The sequence below is a fragment of the Cottoperca gobio genome, chromosome 9 (assembly GCF_900634415.1).
Source record: "Cottoperca gobio chromosome 9, fCotGob3.1, whole genome shotgun sequence".
In the NCBI taxonomy this organism is placed as follows: Eukaryota; Metazoa; Chordata; class Actinopteri; order Perciformes; family Bovichtidae; genus Cottoperca; species Cottoperca gobio.
Window position 1 is genome coordinate 24,484,654 of NC_041363.1, and position 15,043 is coordinate 24,499,696.

General features: G+C 40.4%; 1 protein-coding gene across 1 annotated transcript in view; it reads right to left on the minus strand.

Moving 5' to 3' along the window:
- The window catches only part of fras1 (Fraser extracellular matrix complex subunit 1), a 250,207-nt gene that overhangs the window by 21,858 nt on the left and 213,306 nt on the right, over nucleotides 1–15,043 (minus strand). The window contains 7 exon segments of the mRNA XM_029439391.1: nucleotides 2,602–2,726; nucleotides 7,113–7,292; nucleotides 8,324–8,443; nucleotides 8,839–9,027; nucleotides 9,125–9,388; nucleotides 13,622–13,778; nucleotides 14,690–14,880. Coding sequence (XP_029295251.1) covers nucleotides 2,602–2,726; nucleotides 7,113–7,292; nucleotides 8,324–8,443; nucleotides 8,839–9,027; nucleotides 9,125–9,388; nucleotides 13,622–13,778; nucleotides 14,690–14,880 — 1,226 coding nt within the window.

Below are 15,043 nucleotides of genomic sequence, written 5' to 3' on the forward strand. Positions count from 1 at the left end.
TTTTGCATTCACACTGCTGAAGCCTAACATTAACTTAGCTGAAGGTATTTTTACAGAGAAAGAGAACTGTGGATTGTGTCCCCTATCACTTACATTGTAATTACTTTACTTATGTCTTCACAGCCAGTATGGACAGGAGGAACGATTACAGCCACCAATAACTCTTTCAATATAGATATGGGCATGTGTGTGTTATTCCAAGACAAACTTATGGAGATATGTGGCTTTCACAGGACACCTGCGGGACACATTTTTACTGTATTGCACTGAGAGAAATTATGATGCTAATGGTGCTCAATAGATCAAATAAAATGTGTCACCTGTATAGGTTTCAGTCAAGTGAGAAAACTATATGCAGTCACTTTCAAGTGCAAAGTTAACACATCTGTGAAACCCAGATGACATAATACAAACTGTTATGCAGTTATAACAGAAACGTTGTACCTTGAGCAATCTCATTTTTTTTATTTGCCATGTTTTCTAAGAGAAAGCTGAAAAGGCCTCCCAACTGGAGAGAGGAGCTTTAATAAAAGTAAAAGCACCGAACCCCTTCACAAGCAATAACCACTACAGTGGCCACAAAAGCCTCCACACACTGCAGCCTGCCAGGCGTGAAGGCCAAATGACCTTTTTCACATGTTTACTCAAGTCCTTGTGGTTCTCATTAGTTGGGATTAGCGAGGCAGATTTATGCATGGAGCGAACTGGGGGGGCTGGAGTGCCACATCCTCGCCACTCTGAAAGCCACCTTAGATTTTATAAATATTTATTTATATATTTTATAATGAAATGTAATTGCTATGCGATGGGTCAGAAGACTTTTACTGATCCTTTAAATAAAGGAGTGTTGCAAGATATTTCATGCTAAAAAGCTTAGTCTCAAAACGAAAAAAGCCAATGACAAAGCAGTCTGAAGGGCCTTTCATGTGGAGGACGAACACTGCATGAGCACTGAGAGACGCAGACGTGCCTAGTGGGGTTTGTTATTGTTAAAAGATGCTCATTCATGCCGGGCTCCCCTCTTTGAACAGAGTTGTTTTATCCTAAACTTTTGATTATGTGATGGGAAATGTCTACACTGACCTGAGAATTATTTAGACACTTACTTCGGAACTTATCTCTGTTGTAGTCTACCCATCGTCCCCAAACCCTCTTTAACGTCGTATTGGTGAATTAATACATTTCAAAATTGCCATCAAATCCCACAATAATGAAAGGGAACATAGCTATTGAGATTGAAGGAAAAGAGGTTTCCCTTTTACAAATTATTTAAATTTTATTTTTGCCGCTTGAAGTGTGTGTGTGTGTGTGTGTGTGTGAAGGGGGGAGTCACTGCTCTGACCTTTTAATGAAAGGAGGGGTGAATCATCAGTTTGTGTGTGTGTGTTCTTGTGCTACTATATTGGTGAGGACCAAGTTGAATTCTAGAGCTGGAAAGTGACACGTTTGAAAACACAATTTTTGCAGTGAGGCAATTTTAGAAAGTGAGAACATTTTTGAAAAGTGTAGACACATTCTGAAAGGAAAGCACATTTTGAAAAGTGTGGACATTTTTGGAAAGTGTAAACACATTTTCAAAGGAAAGCACATTTTGATTTGTGTGTTTGGGTTTATGTGGTGGGGGAGGGACGTTGGTTTATGTTTCTAGAGGTTCCAAGCTAAAAAAAAACAGCCCCTATATTTAATATGTCAAACTCTTAAAAGTGCTGTAGATGCTAATGAACTCTTGTAAAGGTGTTCCCCAAGGAGCCTCACTGGGTCCCCTAGTACTTCCATTGTAGACAACTCCTAAATTGAGAGAGGAAACGATCAAACTTTTTCTCTGCTAATAATGAGGATCTTAACTCTACCAGCGCCCCACTGTGTGAAACTCATATGTGATGTGACAGGAGTTCAGTCATTGCTGTGGCACTAAAAAATCTTGTGACCCGCTGTGATTTATTAAAGGTCATTTTGATTTTGATTTCAGAATACTGAATAATTATGCCCAGGTTGTAAAACAAATCTAAGGGGTTACAAGAATATGTAATATAGAATACTTTCACTTCTTTAGGTCTCTAGAAATTCTTCTAATAAAACATCTGATAAGTAAAAGTCTTTGTCTTTAACTTAAATTTGACTTTAACTCCAACCTCAATGACCAAGAAGGTTCAGAACCGCCGGGCTATCTCATGGCCTGTCCAAGTACACACACGCCTGCACTTGGAGAGGTCGCAGTTCACCTCCTGCCCTGCCGTGGTGCCCTTGAGCAAGGCACCGGACATCCCCCTTCCCCCCTCACTCCCATTGCTCCCCGGGCGCTGTCCTATGAGCTGCCCACTGCTCTTAGTACTAGACTCCTGGTACTAGGATGGGTTAAAAGCAGAGAACACATTTCACTGTGAGTGTTGTGTGCTCTGCATGTGTAAAACAAGAGGGTGTCATCCCTCCAAATCTTAAATCAGTGCCTGTGCCGAAACGATCAAACTTTCCATTATGTATCACAAAAGTGTTCTTCAAAGTACCTTCTTGAGCTTCACATTGTTGGACTAAACTGAACCGAACTACCCCAAACGGGTCTTCAAAGCCCATTTTATTCTGGGTGTTCACCCCCTCATTCACCTCATTTGTCCCGTCGGACACGGTGAAGGAGAACTGATCGCCATGCTTCTCTTCTTCACTGGTGTGGACATACTGGATGCTGCGCGATGCCAGATCGGCCTGGGTGAACGTGCTGACTCTAGTGCCTGGAGAGAGAAGAGGAATAGCTGTATAAACACACCATACAAACACTTACAATACGCAGACAAACATCATTAGGACATCCATTCTTTCCTTCTTTCTCTTTGAACACATGCTGCCACGCTCACTTTGCGTTACTTGTTATTTATGCATTTGGTTGTTTTCCTACAATCTTTCCCGTATCGAATTTCAGTGTCAATTGTCTTCCTTCTAATTATTCTGTCGCTCTATGATCACACGTTTCTTTCTTTTCAGACAGATAAGCCCCATTGCCATTTTGTCTCACACTGTGTTCCTTTTCTCTTTTGGCTTTTGTCATTTTAATGAGTGAATAAACTAAAACTAAAGTTAAACCTTTTCAAGGAGTCTTCAGCTCCTCCTCACTCTTAAAACTCAGTGGGAAATGTAATCAGGTTTGATTGCAGCAATCAAACATTACCCTGCGTGCAATTAAATGCAATCGTCAAACAAAAGAACCAAAACATATTTTGCAACACAGGAGTTCAATTTATTATAATTTGTTAGTGCTGGCTGCTTAAAGACAAAAAGCTTTCTTAAAGGAAACAATGGAGTTCTTTGTATGATACCTACTGTAAATGTATTTATGGTAACATTTGATAATAAAGTGTCGCGCTGACATTAATTAAATGGTTATGTAGTATGAATGCAAAGGAGAGAATGAACAGATGTTCAGAAGAAATTCAATTTTCTAACATTTCATTTTCACAACAGACGTTTAACAAATCAAAAATCATCATATAAATTGCTATATTAACACCAGATGGGTATAGAGCATGTGAGTCCTATAATTCTAAGCTAACAGCGTTTTACCATTAACTGATGTTATACCTTAAATTAGGCAGTTACTGTTTGTTATAGACCTGTCACTGTAGGAAGTCAATAATCTATAAATCGTGCTGCTGATGACTTTGATGTGAAGGTAATAACTTTACGGCCTGGCGATAGAATCTAAGTTGTTTCCATAAGCAGATGGGATGGGTGAAAAGTTATTTTCCTGTGCAGAAGGACATTTTTTTAAAACAACAGCAATGAAGCAGGTCAAATATTATACAGGGGGGGGGGGGGGGGGGGACAATAACTCATTCAACATGTCACTGAGGGCCTTAAGGAAATGGAAACCGAGACTTTTCAATCTTCTTCACGTCAATTTTTGACACAGTGAAACACGCTGAAGTCGATGGTCCTCCTCGCTTGTTTCATCTATTTGGGGACAGGCACACAGGGACGCAATATCCTCAGTCAGAGATGAAAATACTAACTTATTCGTCCCATCAAATTAAATGGAAATGTATTTTCCAGAAAATCGCAGGGAATATCAAGTTTTTGTTTTCCAGAAGTTTAAACTGAGCGAATGCTGTGTAGGCAAACCTGATTTCATTCTCTGATATGAGCATCAGAAATATTTCTTATTTCAGACAAGTTATTCAAAACTCAAAACTTACGAGAAAAAAGATTAGAGAAAGAAAAATGTTCCATGCCCAATGGTGATATGTTGCCTTTTTTTTGAGAGACATGACTTGTGGAGGCCTCGCCTCTAACACAACATGTTCACTGGTAGCTGCAGACACTGCTTGGTTAGGCATCAGTGCTTTCTTCAAAACAAAGATAATGTTGCAACAGTCACACGGTCTCCCTGTCACTTTTGATGTCAACTTAAGCTGTTGTTATTCATTGTTCTGTGGCTAAGAAGAGATCGATAATTGACTAACAGATGAATACATTTTGAATTTAAGGCTGCAGCTGCTTTCAATAGTTTCATACTACACACTAATTCTGAGCCTGTTCTGAGTGTACAGTGTGTTCACACATATGTTTACTCAAGTCAACGCAAACTATACATTTTTTCTGAGCGTGCAGTTGATGTGTTACCACATTAGATTTGTAGAAAGGAAATGGATATTTATATTTGGGATTTAATTGCCAGTGACATTGGTAAGTCTCAGATGGACTGATGTATGATGGCTCATGTTTTTTCCTCATAGCGTTAAAGCTGGAGTGTGGGACTTTTACATGTACTGATAGTCCGTTACATTAGAGCCCTTGCCAAATGAAGTGGGGACAAAGGTTACGCACGCAAAATTGTACTATAAAGATTAGCGTAAGGTAAACACTGTGCATTATCAGTATATAGTGTGGCAGTGAGACTAATGCCACAGAGCAGAGCTGGTCAGCTGTGACTCCCTGTAATTGATTTAAACTTCTGTAAGAGGAGCCAGAGTTTCTTTTGTATTCTAGTCAGCAAACCTGCAATGCAATTAGCATGATGGGTATTCTGACACTGATCCATATTGTTCTGTTTGTCCTTCATGCATGACGACATACAATATGATATTAGAAGATAAGCAGACTAGCTAACAATCTCACTTACAGCGTACATGACTGCCATGTGGATTTGACCTCAGCGGATATCATAGAAACAGAGCTGTTGAAATGCCTGGGCCTCTACACGGTCAGCAGAACTACTGTAGTTCAGTCCGGTTGGCTCTGACATAATATTCTTACTTCCTTTTGAAAGCATTGAAAGCAGTTTTACTTTCTTCTACTTCTGTTTGGTGGAGCTCTTAGGAGTGACGTGGCAGTGAACTGAACAGCTGCAGGACCACTGAGGTCTCGACAGGAAACTCATGAGAGGCTGCACTTCATCTATTTCTTGGCATGTGCATCTGTGCTCTGCACTCTTTTCTACTTCAGTGAAAGTCTCAGCCACACACCTCACCCAAACTTGTCTCGAGCAGAAGCTGCAGTGCACATAAGAAGAACTTGAGGTGAGGCAGTGAGTTAAAGGTTTTCATTGATTTGTGCGACAAGATCCTTTTTGACAAACGGGGTGTCATAACCTCAGCCAGTTAATAAGCCTTTTGAAGACTTTGAAAGTTGGCATTTATCTCTCTGTGCTGTTACCTTGACATTCCTCATAGGCTGACAAGCTATCCCACAGGAGCAGGGAGCAACTAGCTGTGCGTGTTAGCACGGAAAGACTGGCTGGCTAGCGGTAATTATCCGGAGCTGCTCTGTGGCTCTGAGGTGAGCTGATGCTCCAAGACTGGAGAGCGGCGTTAACATCCAGCTAATTAGCATGCTGTGAGAGCGTTCAGCGATGTGGGGAATCCATTCAGCCGGGGCAGGATTGTTTAATAGCACGGAAGCGAATAATTACCTCTTTGTGGTTTTCATGAGTTTGTTTTGCATCAAAGTTTAAGATGACGTACTGCAGGAAAAGTGTTTTTAGCTCCATGTAGAGAGAATGGTTGTTGGGGATTACACTGAACACATCATTTAGCCGCAGTCGTTCAATATATGCATGTGTATGTGTGTGTGTGTGTGTGTGTGTGTGTGTGTGTGTGTGTGTGCGTGTTTGTGGCTGTGTGAGAAAAAGGAGCAGGAAAGACAGAGTGTATGTCTGTTATTTAGGGGGCAGCAGGAATACATCAGATATAAACTAGAGAGGAACTGGAGGAAGATTCATTAAGCTTCTTGTTAGGTAACAAGAAGGTAAACTGTTGTTGCACCTTTTACTCTTTAAAGGCAGAAGCGAAGCAGGAGGGATGGAGTGTGTTAGAGAGTGTGTGTGTGTGTGTGCCTTTGTTAACTATCTATGCATGTTATCTGCATTTAGGAGAAAATATAGTTTTCACTGTTCTGACAATTTATCAACTGAAAATTGAACAGTTCCTTAAATATTCTTAAATAATTCATGCTGTAGTATTATCAGTGGATTGTTGTGAGAGAGATACATCTTACACTTTGAGCCTTAGCTTCGGTACATAATAATGTTAGATTGTAACATTGAAATACTCACTGCCAGTATAAATGTTTATTTATGAGGCTACGTTACCATTGTCTCATATTATTTAGTTTTATCTTCTCTTTTTGTAATATTGTATTTTCTAAAATGTTGCATTGTTGAATATGTTGTCTTATTAGAACTGGAATTAAATTATGTGTTATCTACAAAAGACAAAAAGTTATTGTTAACGAAACAATCCCACTCTGGAGGTTTTCTATCACATCTTCTTCATTAACAGATGGAATTTGTTAACATTTCCATTTTCCACTGAGCACTTCAGGGACTTGTCGTCCATGTAAATGTCTGCAAATGTCCTAACTTTTATGAAATATGTTTGGAAAGTCAGCTGTTAGACACCTTTACTAATTAATATATTCCAGTCTGAGTTACCAGAAGTCAAACTCTGCCAAATGCAGTATGGAGGCTGGTGGAGCTTGACAGTTGTGGCCATGAGATGTATTTTTGATGTTACATTGATGTACATGTTGATTTGACACCTGTTATATGCATGATAATATGCTGCATCATAAGGATGATCCAGTAAATAAGTAACTTCCCAGAAACACAGATCTGGTGTTGGTACCTGGGCTGGCGACGTGCTCCATGCGACCGAGGCTCGTCTGTTTGGTGATGCGGAAGATGAGCTCGCCCGGTTCGCTGTCCTGGTCGCTGGCCGACAGCTGCAGCGTTGTCAGCTTCTTCATTGAGTTTTCATCCAGCACCAGGCCTTTGTTCACCACTACAGACGGAGGAAGACGGTCCACTGCAGGGGAGAAGAAGGCGGTTAGTCACGGAAGAAGAAGAAGAAGAAGAAGAAGAAGAAGAAGAAGAAGAAGAAGAAGAAGAAGAAGAAGAAGAAGAAGAAGAAGAAGAAGAAGAAGAAGAAGAAGAAGAAGAAGTTCATGGCAGGAAAGAAAAGGAAACCCCTCCAAGATGTATTAGTGAAAGCATAGTGGATCTTCACAAGTTATAAATATAAAATATAAAATATATTGCGATTTCTCAATTTCTCATCCTGGTAAAAAAATAAAAATTAAATATGGGCTGAAGCAGTGGAGGAGACAGAAGCTGAGACTGGTTCAGAGAGGAAGGGAGAGGAGACAAGAGGGGCAGAGGGCTGTATTAGAAACTGTAGGAATTGAGAAATGACACAACAACAAGTACAAAACGCAAAACAAGATTAAGTTCAGTGACGCCAACAGAGGGAGTAAGGCACACCATGAGGTGTGAAAGAGAGATACAGGTTTGAGAGATTCGGACAAACGGATTAGGAGAGCTTGAGAGAAGGGCAGGCAAGTAATCAGAGGGCAGTGATGTAGGAAGAGAACAGAGAAGTCACATCTGCAGAATTGCGGAGTAATACAGAAAAAGATAAAATGTGAGCTGGGAAAGATATGAGTGAATCAGGACACTGTTCAAGTGTGAGGGACAGGCAATCCTTCAGTCTCCTGCAGCGGCTCCACTGCAACAGTTTGGCTGAGTGCCCAGAAGGAAACGAGGCTAACACAAGGCTTGGTGTGTTTTTAGCCGATGACAAGAAACTATCCAGCGGAGAGACTGAAGTTTGATTATACAGTGGACTACATTTTAATGAACTTTAACCATGAAACAGCCCTGATATTTTCAAAAACCACAGTGTCTATATTGACTTTATTTTCAGGATGTGTCCAAGGTGCAGAGGCACAGACAACGGGATAAATCTGCAGTAATTGCCGTCTTCCCTTCAGCAAATGAAGGAACACTTCATCGTATATTTGAGCGCTGCGGGAACCAAGAGGACGGAGGAAACCTTACCGAGCACGCTGATGAAGAAGGACTGGTCGATGAGTTTGTTGCCCTCCGGATCAACCAGGTTGAACTTGAAGAGCAGGCTGCCTCCCTTCTCCCCTTTCTCATGGCTGTACTGCAGCAGGCCTGCATGACAGGGACAAGCACTCAGTGTGAACTTAATGCGGTCTTAATGTCAGCTCCGAGCATTTCAATAAAAAAGGTAAAAAGTGGAATATGTTAAAAACCTCTTCAAGTATCTTTTCCCCTCACCTTTGAATTAAAAAGCAATATCCTTAGAAAGCAAAGGGGTTTATGGGGAATGTAGTTTTACATTTACTTATTAAAATAAATACATTTTTACAACAAATATGTTTTGCTTCTCAACTACTTTAAATAAGAGTTAAGGCTAACGACACAAAATAAGAAGCAGGTGTATTATAATTGTTACATCTGTACACATAGAAAAGAGAAGAGTTTGGATCTTAAAAGTAGGAGAAAGACAACGAAAATAGAGAAATACAAAAAACACAAGCTGGCACCTTTGTTGACGTCTTCCTGAGTGAAGCTCTGAGTGGGACCTTTAAGAGAAATCTTCTCCACATGTCCGCTCTTGTTGAGCTGGAGTTTCCCAGCTGGAGGGTCTTTGGTCAGGACGTAGTGGAGCTTCAGGCTGTCTGAGTCGATGTCTGTACCCTTCAGATTCTGCTCTGTGATCTTAGCGGAGGATCCTGAAACAATACAGAGCACTCAGTGTCTTTATCGCCCTTTGAATGCTTCATTTAACACTTTGCTCACACTCCGTTAAGTCCTCCCCTCCTCTCGCACCTGCCGGGAGCTGCAGGCCTCTGTTGACGGTCATTTGGGGTCCTTCGCTCCTCCTGACGTCCATGGTGAACTCCAGGCGGCCCGTGTGCGTATAGATGCCATCGGTGACGGTGAAGCCCATTTCATCTACTCCCCCGCTGACAGTTTCAGGTGTGTAGACCAGCAACTGGTCCAGGACGTCCTGGTAGGTGAAGGTCGAGCCCTGCGTGAGGACACGGCCCTTCTCCAGCGGCTGAGAGTAAAACTGCCGTCTGCGGACTTTTCCTGAGGGAATAAGAGATTAATGAATGTCTGGTTTTAAAGAGGATATAGGTAGGTGTGTGTGGTAGCTGAATAAAGCAGCACCTCGACTGAATCTGGTTAAGTGCTGCGATATCTCGGTCAAATGGAGGGCGTTTGTGTTTTACATGTAAGACATGAAAAGGTCTTTGTAGAAACTAATGAGACTTTTTAGATTCCACTAAATCACACCACTTCTTAAATCAAAACTCAGGTTTAAAAAGGATTGGAGCCTAAATCCTGAAGCATAATAACAGGACACACACACACACACACACACACACACACACACACACACACATTTTTACCCTCAATTTCCCTCAAAGATTTTAGCAGTGTAAAGTTTCGGCATTCAGTTAAAAAGCAAAAATATATTTTATGATATTTTAAATTTATTTTTTGGGGCATTTTTAGTCTTAATTTGATATTGACAGCAGAGAGATAACATATTAACATATTAATATATTAACATCTTAACATATTAACGCCCCTGATATTTGCTTTTAACATAAACACATCAATTGTGCTGGAGTTGTTCAAAACGTTTTAATATTGGCACCAATAACACATGAGCAAGCACTGTAAATATAAATAAATGTAAAATTGGCAAATATTAAGATTTGAATGAACTATATATGTATAAAAAAAATAAGTATAAAAGTCCATAAATCTGAGCCAGCTTTCAGTGGGAGGTGGTGTCATTTATCGATACTCAGTGCTTCGGACAGATTTGGTTTGGTAACTTAAACGTTTCTATGCATTAACATTTTGAAGGATTCCTTCAATTTTATTTTGAAAGAATTGTAATCTTGATATATACTGAATTTACAGATGAAAAATAAACAAACTTCAGTGTTTAATGGAGATTTGTTTCTAAATGACCTCAAACATATCTTTAACATTTCTGCACTCACATTTCTTGTTACTTATTGGACGGAATGAGCAAAACATCTTACTTTACTACATTATTTGAAGTGTATTTAGTGCTTTCATTACATTTTTACATTACAGTTCATTTAGCTGACGCTTTTGTACAAAGCGACTTACAAAAAGTGCAAACAATCATGAGGATACAACTCCGAACAGCAAGAATCTTGCAGGTACATTAGCTTCAAATAGTTACAATCCTTTAAGTGCAGATTAATAGCTTCAAAAAAACAAAAGTGCAACTCACAGAAACAATAGAATACAAATTCAACCATTAGCTACAAATAAGCCAAACCAATATAAGTGCAACATACAAAGAACAGGGTTCTCTTTTCTTTTAATTACATTTTTTTTAATTGTAATATATTATCCAGTTTACAGGGATATGCTGTATTTTATATATAATATATATAACATAATATATAATGTATTTTATGTTGACATAAAATACATTATATATTCTGTAAAATCTACAGTTTCTTGTTCTTGTAGTTTCTACCAGTAGTACAATTATTTATATACAGTATCTAACAGTTAATAAAAAGTGTGTTGAAAGTGAACTCCAGGACTTAGTTTTAGTACGACCGATTAATTACTTTGGCACCTTATGCTGACACAGTTCGATAGCATGAGATATCTGTGTCAGTGTGTGCTGGAGAGTTGCAGCTTCCTGACGTCTTTATTAGAAAGTGTCTCTCTCTCTCTCTCTCTCTCTCTCTCTCTCTCTCTGATAAATCTGTGCACGTTTCTGTGTGTGTAAGTGTGTAAGTGTGTGTTTGTGTGTGTGTGTGTGTGTGTGTGTGTGTGAGGACAGTGGAGAGGCAGCCTGTTAAAAAAAACGAGCTGCCTGGGACTCGTCGTCCTGTACCAAATCACTCCTCTCCTGCTCTCAGTCCCATCAGCCGTACACCCTGCTGGTTTTATGGCGGAGGCACACTTGGTTTCAACGGCTGCTTTATGGTGCTTTTACTGGGGAGTGGAGGTGGATGGGGGGGGCTGTTATGAGGAATGTCCCCAAGCAGGTGTCTGGCATGGGGCAAGGGTTGAAAATAACCACCCAGAAAGCACCAAGTGGATGTTTTTATGTGGAATTATCCATGAGGGTCATCTGTTGAACTGGTTTTTGAGCGCTGTCATCGAGACCAAAAATGTAATCATTTCATTCATTGTTGTGAAATGTTTAAACTAGAGGTGTTTTGATAGCTGGAATTCTTACTCACCTTCACCAGATGATGAAAACATGCAGATTGGATGAGTTTAAAAGAAGTTCTATCGTTGGCTCGCTATGGGCCAATTAGCTTGTGTTTTTTTCCTTCATGGACATTTTGCAAAAGAGCTTCTCTCCTTTGACATGATTCCAATGTGACAAATCACTTCATTAAGTTCATTTATTTATTATTATGGCTCTTCCAGTTTTCACACAGCTCCTGATTCAGTAAACTTTGCTAAAATTGGATAAATGATATATTGCTCAGTAAGAAATATATTTTTCTCCAGTAAAAAAATATTTTTATTGTGAAGCAATTTCTTTCAGTCTACCAGGCTTTGGCAGACAGCAGAGAAAACTCAATTTGGGATGGTGAGGGGACGTCAGGAAAACAGAGTGTTTGGAGGTCAGTTGATTTGAGTGTGTGTCGTTGTGTCGTGTGCAGCGAGTGTGTGAGTGATGGGTGCAGTCAGCACCCCGCTGCAGCAGACCAACGGTGTGTTTGTCTTCTTTTAAACTGTTTGGGTGTAGGAAGTGAGAGTAATGTGTTTACAGGCAAGTTTGTGTGAGTGTGTGTGTGTGTGTGTGTGTGTGTGTGTGTGTGTGTGTGTGTGTGAGTGTGTGTGTGTGTGTGTGTGTGTGTGTGTGTGTGAGTATGTGTGTGTATGTGTGTGTGTGTGTGTGTGCGTGTGTGTGTGTATGTGTGTGTGTGTGTGTGTGCATGTGTGTGTTCATCTCTATCACGTTCAGAACAATTTACTATCAACATGTTGGATACCCCTCAGCATGCTGGGCTTTTTATTAGTTTGTGCTGTGTGTGTGTGTGTGTGTGTGTGTGTGTGTGTGTGTGTGTGTGTGTGTATAGGAGGAATATCTGATAGTATATGTGTTGTGTATGGGAGTATGTATGTGTATAAATATGCTAATATATCTATTGCACATTTGTTTGCATAATTTTCCAATGTTTACCTGCAGTGCATGTGGTTTTCTGTATGTATGTTAATATACATGAGAATCTGCTTTTGAAGCACCGCTGTAGCGCCTTTATACTTTAAAAGTAGTAATTACGATGCCATAATGAGTGTTTAATGGCTGGTTTAAAATAAAACGCACATTGTAGATACTTTCCTAAAACACAAAAACGCTTGACTAATTGCACCTTTTGAGTGAAAGAGAATTAAAAGACGTTCAAATGTCTTCCTCGTTTCTCTCAGTGATTTCAAAGCGACAATATCTTTTTTTTGCATTCATCTGTGTGCTGCCATTACGATACTTTCCGTGAATGTTTTTCTTCTATTTTTCTTCTCACTCAATTGTCTCTCCCGGCTCCCTAACAGATAAGATAGCGGCGGAGATAACAAAAGAGGGATTTATTCATCTCACATTCTGCCCGGGTCATAATATAGTGGAGGTAGTTAATATTAATGTGCAGATGCTTCGGTTCAAAATGAGACCAAACTTTTCTATGGATGTCAGTTTTTGAGCCGCAACGAAGGCCAAAATGTGGCCTGCAACAGATTAGGTAATACTTGTTTTTAGCCTGGACAATCGTTAAGAGGAGTCAGCAGTCAATGACAGTATAAAACAGCAAATAACAAAACTTCTTCAAAGGTTGTGAATCCCCACAGCCAAAAGAGGTCCTTGAGCATATAAAAGAGCACATATACATATACATAACACATAGACTAGCTGCGGACAGACAGACAGATACACACTGACACACACACACACGACTGAATGCATGATCTCACAACCGGCTTGGTGGAGATATAAAACATTTATTTGAAGTCAAGTGAATAATGGTGACTTCTGCAGAGTACATCTGCACTCTCAGTATCAGGGACGCCGAGCTCAAACTATTACAGTCCTGGAATAAATCTGTCCATCGAGGTTTTAATGTTCAGTTTGTGTTGATTCAAATGTATTTTTATGATTAAATAGTCAAAGCTCCTCTCAGTATAACAGGTAGGATTTATTGCAGGGTTGCACATTGGACTGCATTATCTTTTAGCTACTTAGACCTAATAACTGAGCGTAGACCTTTATACAGTAGCATCTGTGTATGTGCTGTTGTCAGCGCTCACCGTAGGAAGGCTTCCTGACGATGGTGAACAGGATCTCATTATCTGGCGTGTCCTGGTCGCGGACGCTGAGAGACGAGTTGGTGATGACGACTCCAGAGTTTTCCTCCACGTGGATGCTGCTGATCGACACCACAGGCTCTCTGTCCTCTTTACTCTCCTGAGAGGAAAAATAAAACTTCATTGTGACATCACGTGGATTATCTTTGCATTAATACATTTATTTGTGACATAACTACATATACTGTATGTCACAGGGAAGTTTTTAAGTTTGTATATAAACACACATCCTATACTGCCACCTCTACATTCACAAACACACCTATTCTCTCACACACACACACACACACACACACACACACACACACACACACACACACACACACACACACACACACACACACACACACACACACTTGACAGCTCACTGACAGCCTTATTAATTCAACTCAATTCAAGACTCAAAGCAGCCTTAAATGATTGATTCGAGATTGTTTAGGCTGGCAGCCTGATTATGGAGCTGTTTTTATTTTTCTTAGCTGTCAGGTGCAGATCAAAGACCATTTTTAAACCACTGGTGCGTGAAGCTTAAAAGTCCCGACTAAAACTTTCCCTGATGACACAGAGCAGTTGAGTGAAATGTAAATGCCCATGTCGAAGTGTCCTTGGGTAAGATACTGAACCCCAAATTGCTCCCGATGGCCAACGGTGTGTGAGTGTGTATGAATGGTTACACTACTGAAGAGCCGATGTGCACCTTGTATGGTAGCCTCTGACTCTGTATGAATGTGTGTGAATGGGTGAATGACGTATGTGTTGTAAAGCGCTTTGAGTGATCGTAAAAATTGGAAAAGCGCTTTATAAAAGCAGTCCAAAAAAAAATAAAAAATATGTCTGTATGATTTGACAGGTGAGGCAGATCGTAGTGTCATAAGATCCTGTCTGTAAAGAGTTGACGTACTGTAGGTTTAAATATATATATTTGGATATTTACTACCAGTATATGTTAACAAGACGTGGATCAAAAAACAAACTTACTCCAAGATTTAAGAAGTCATGGTACACAGTTACCTGGATGTCAATTTCAACATTGAAAGCCTCCGTCTGGCTGTGTCCGTCGCTGATGTAGAAGCTGAAGACGTCCTGTTTGGCCTGAGCGCTGTGCTGGCTGTCCTGGACGTAGAAGATGTGGTCGGACGTCAGGTCCTCCACAGAGAAAGGCACATCGGGGGTGATGGTCCGCGAGCCACCAACTGAGCCTCCTGGTGGACGGGACGACAGAGAGACAGTAAGAAGCGACTCTCTTTAACTTATCTTTTTACATTAAGCTCTGTCACTTTGTCTGCTGATTATGAAACGCTTGTACATTTAGCGTACTGTAACGCAAAACTCATGAGTCTCTCAGGCGACCAGTTACCGGGCCAT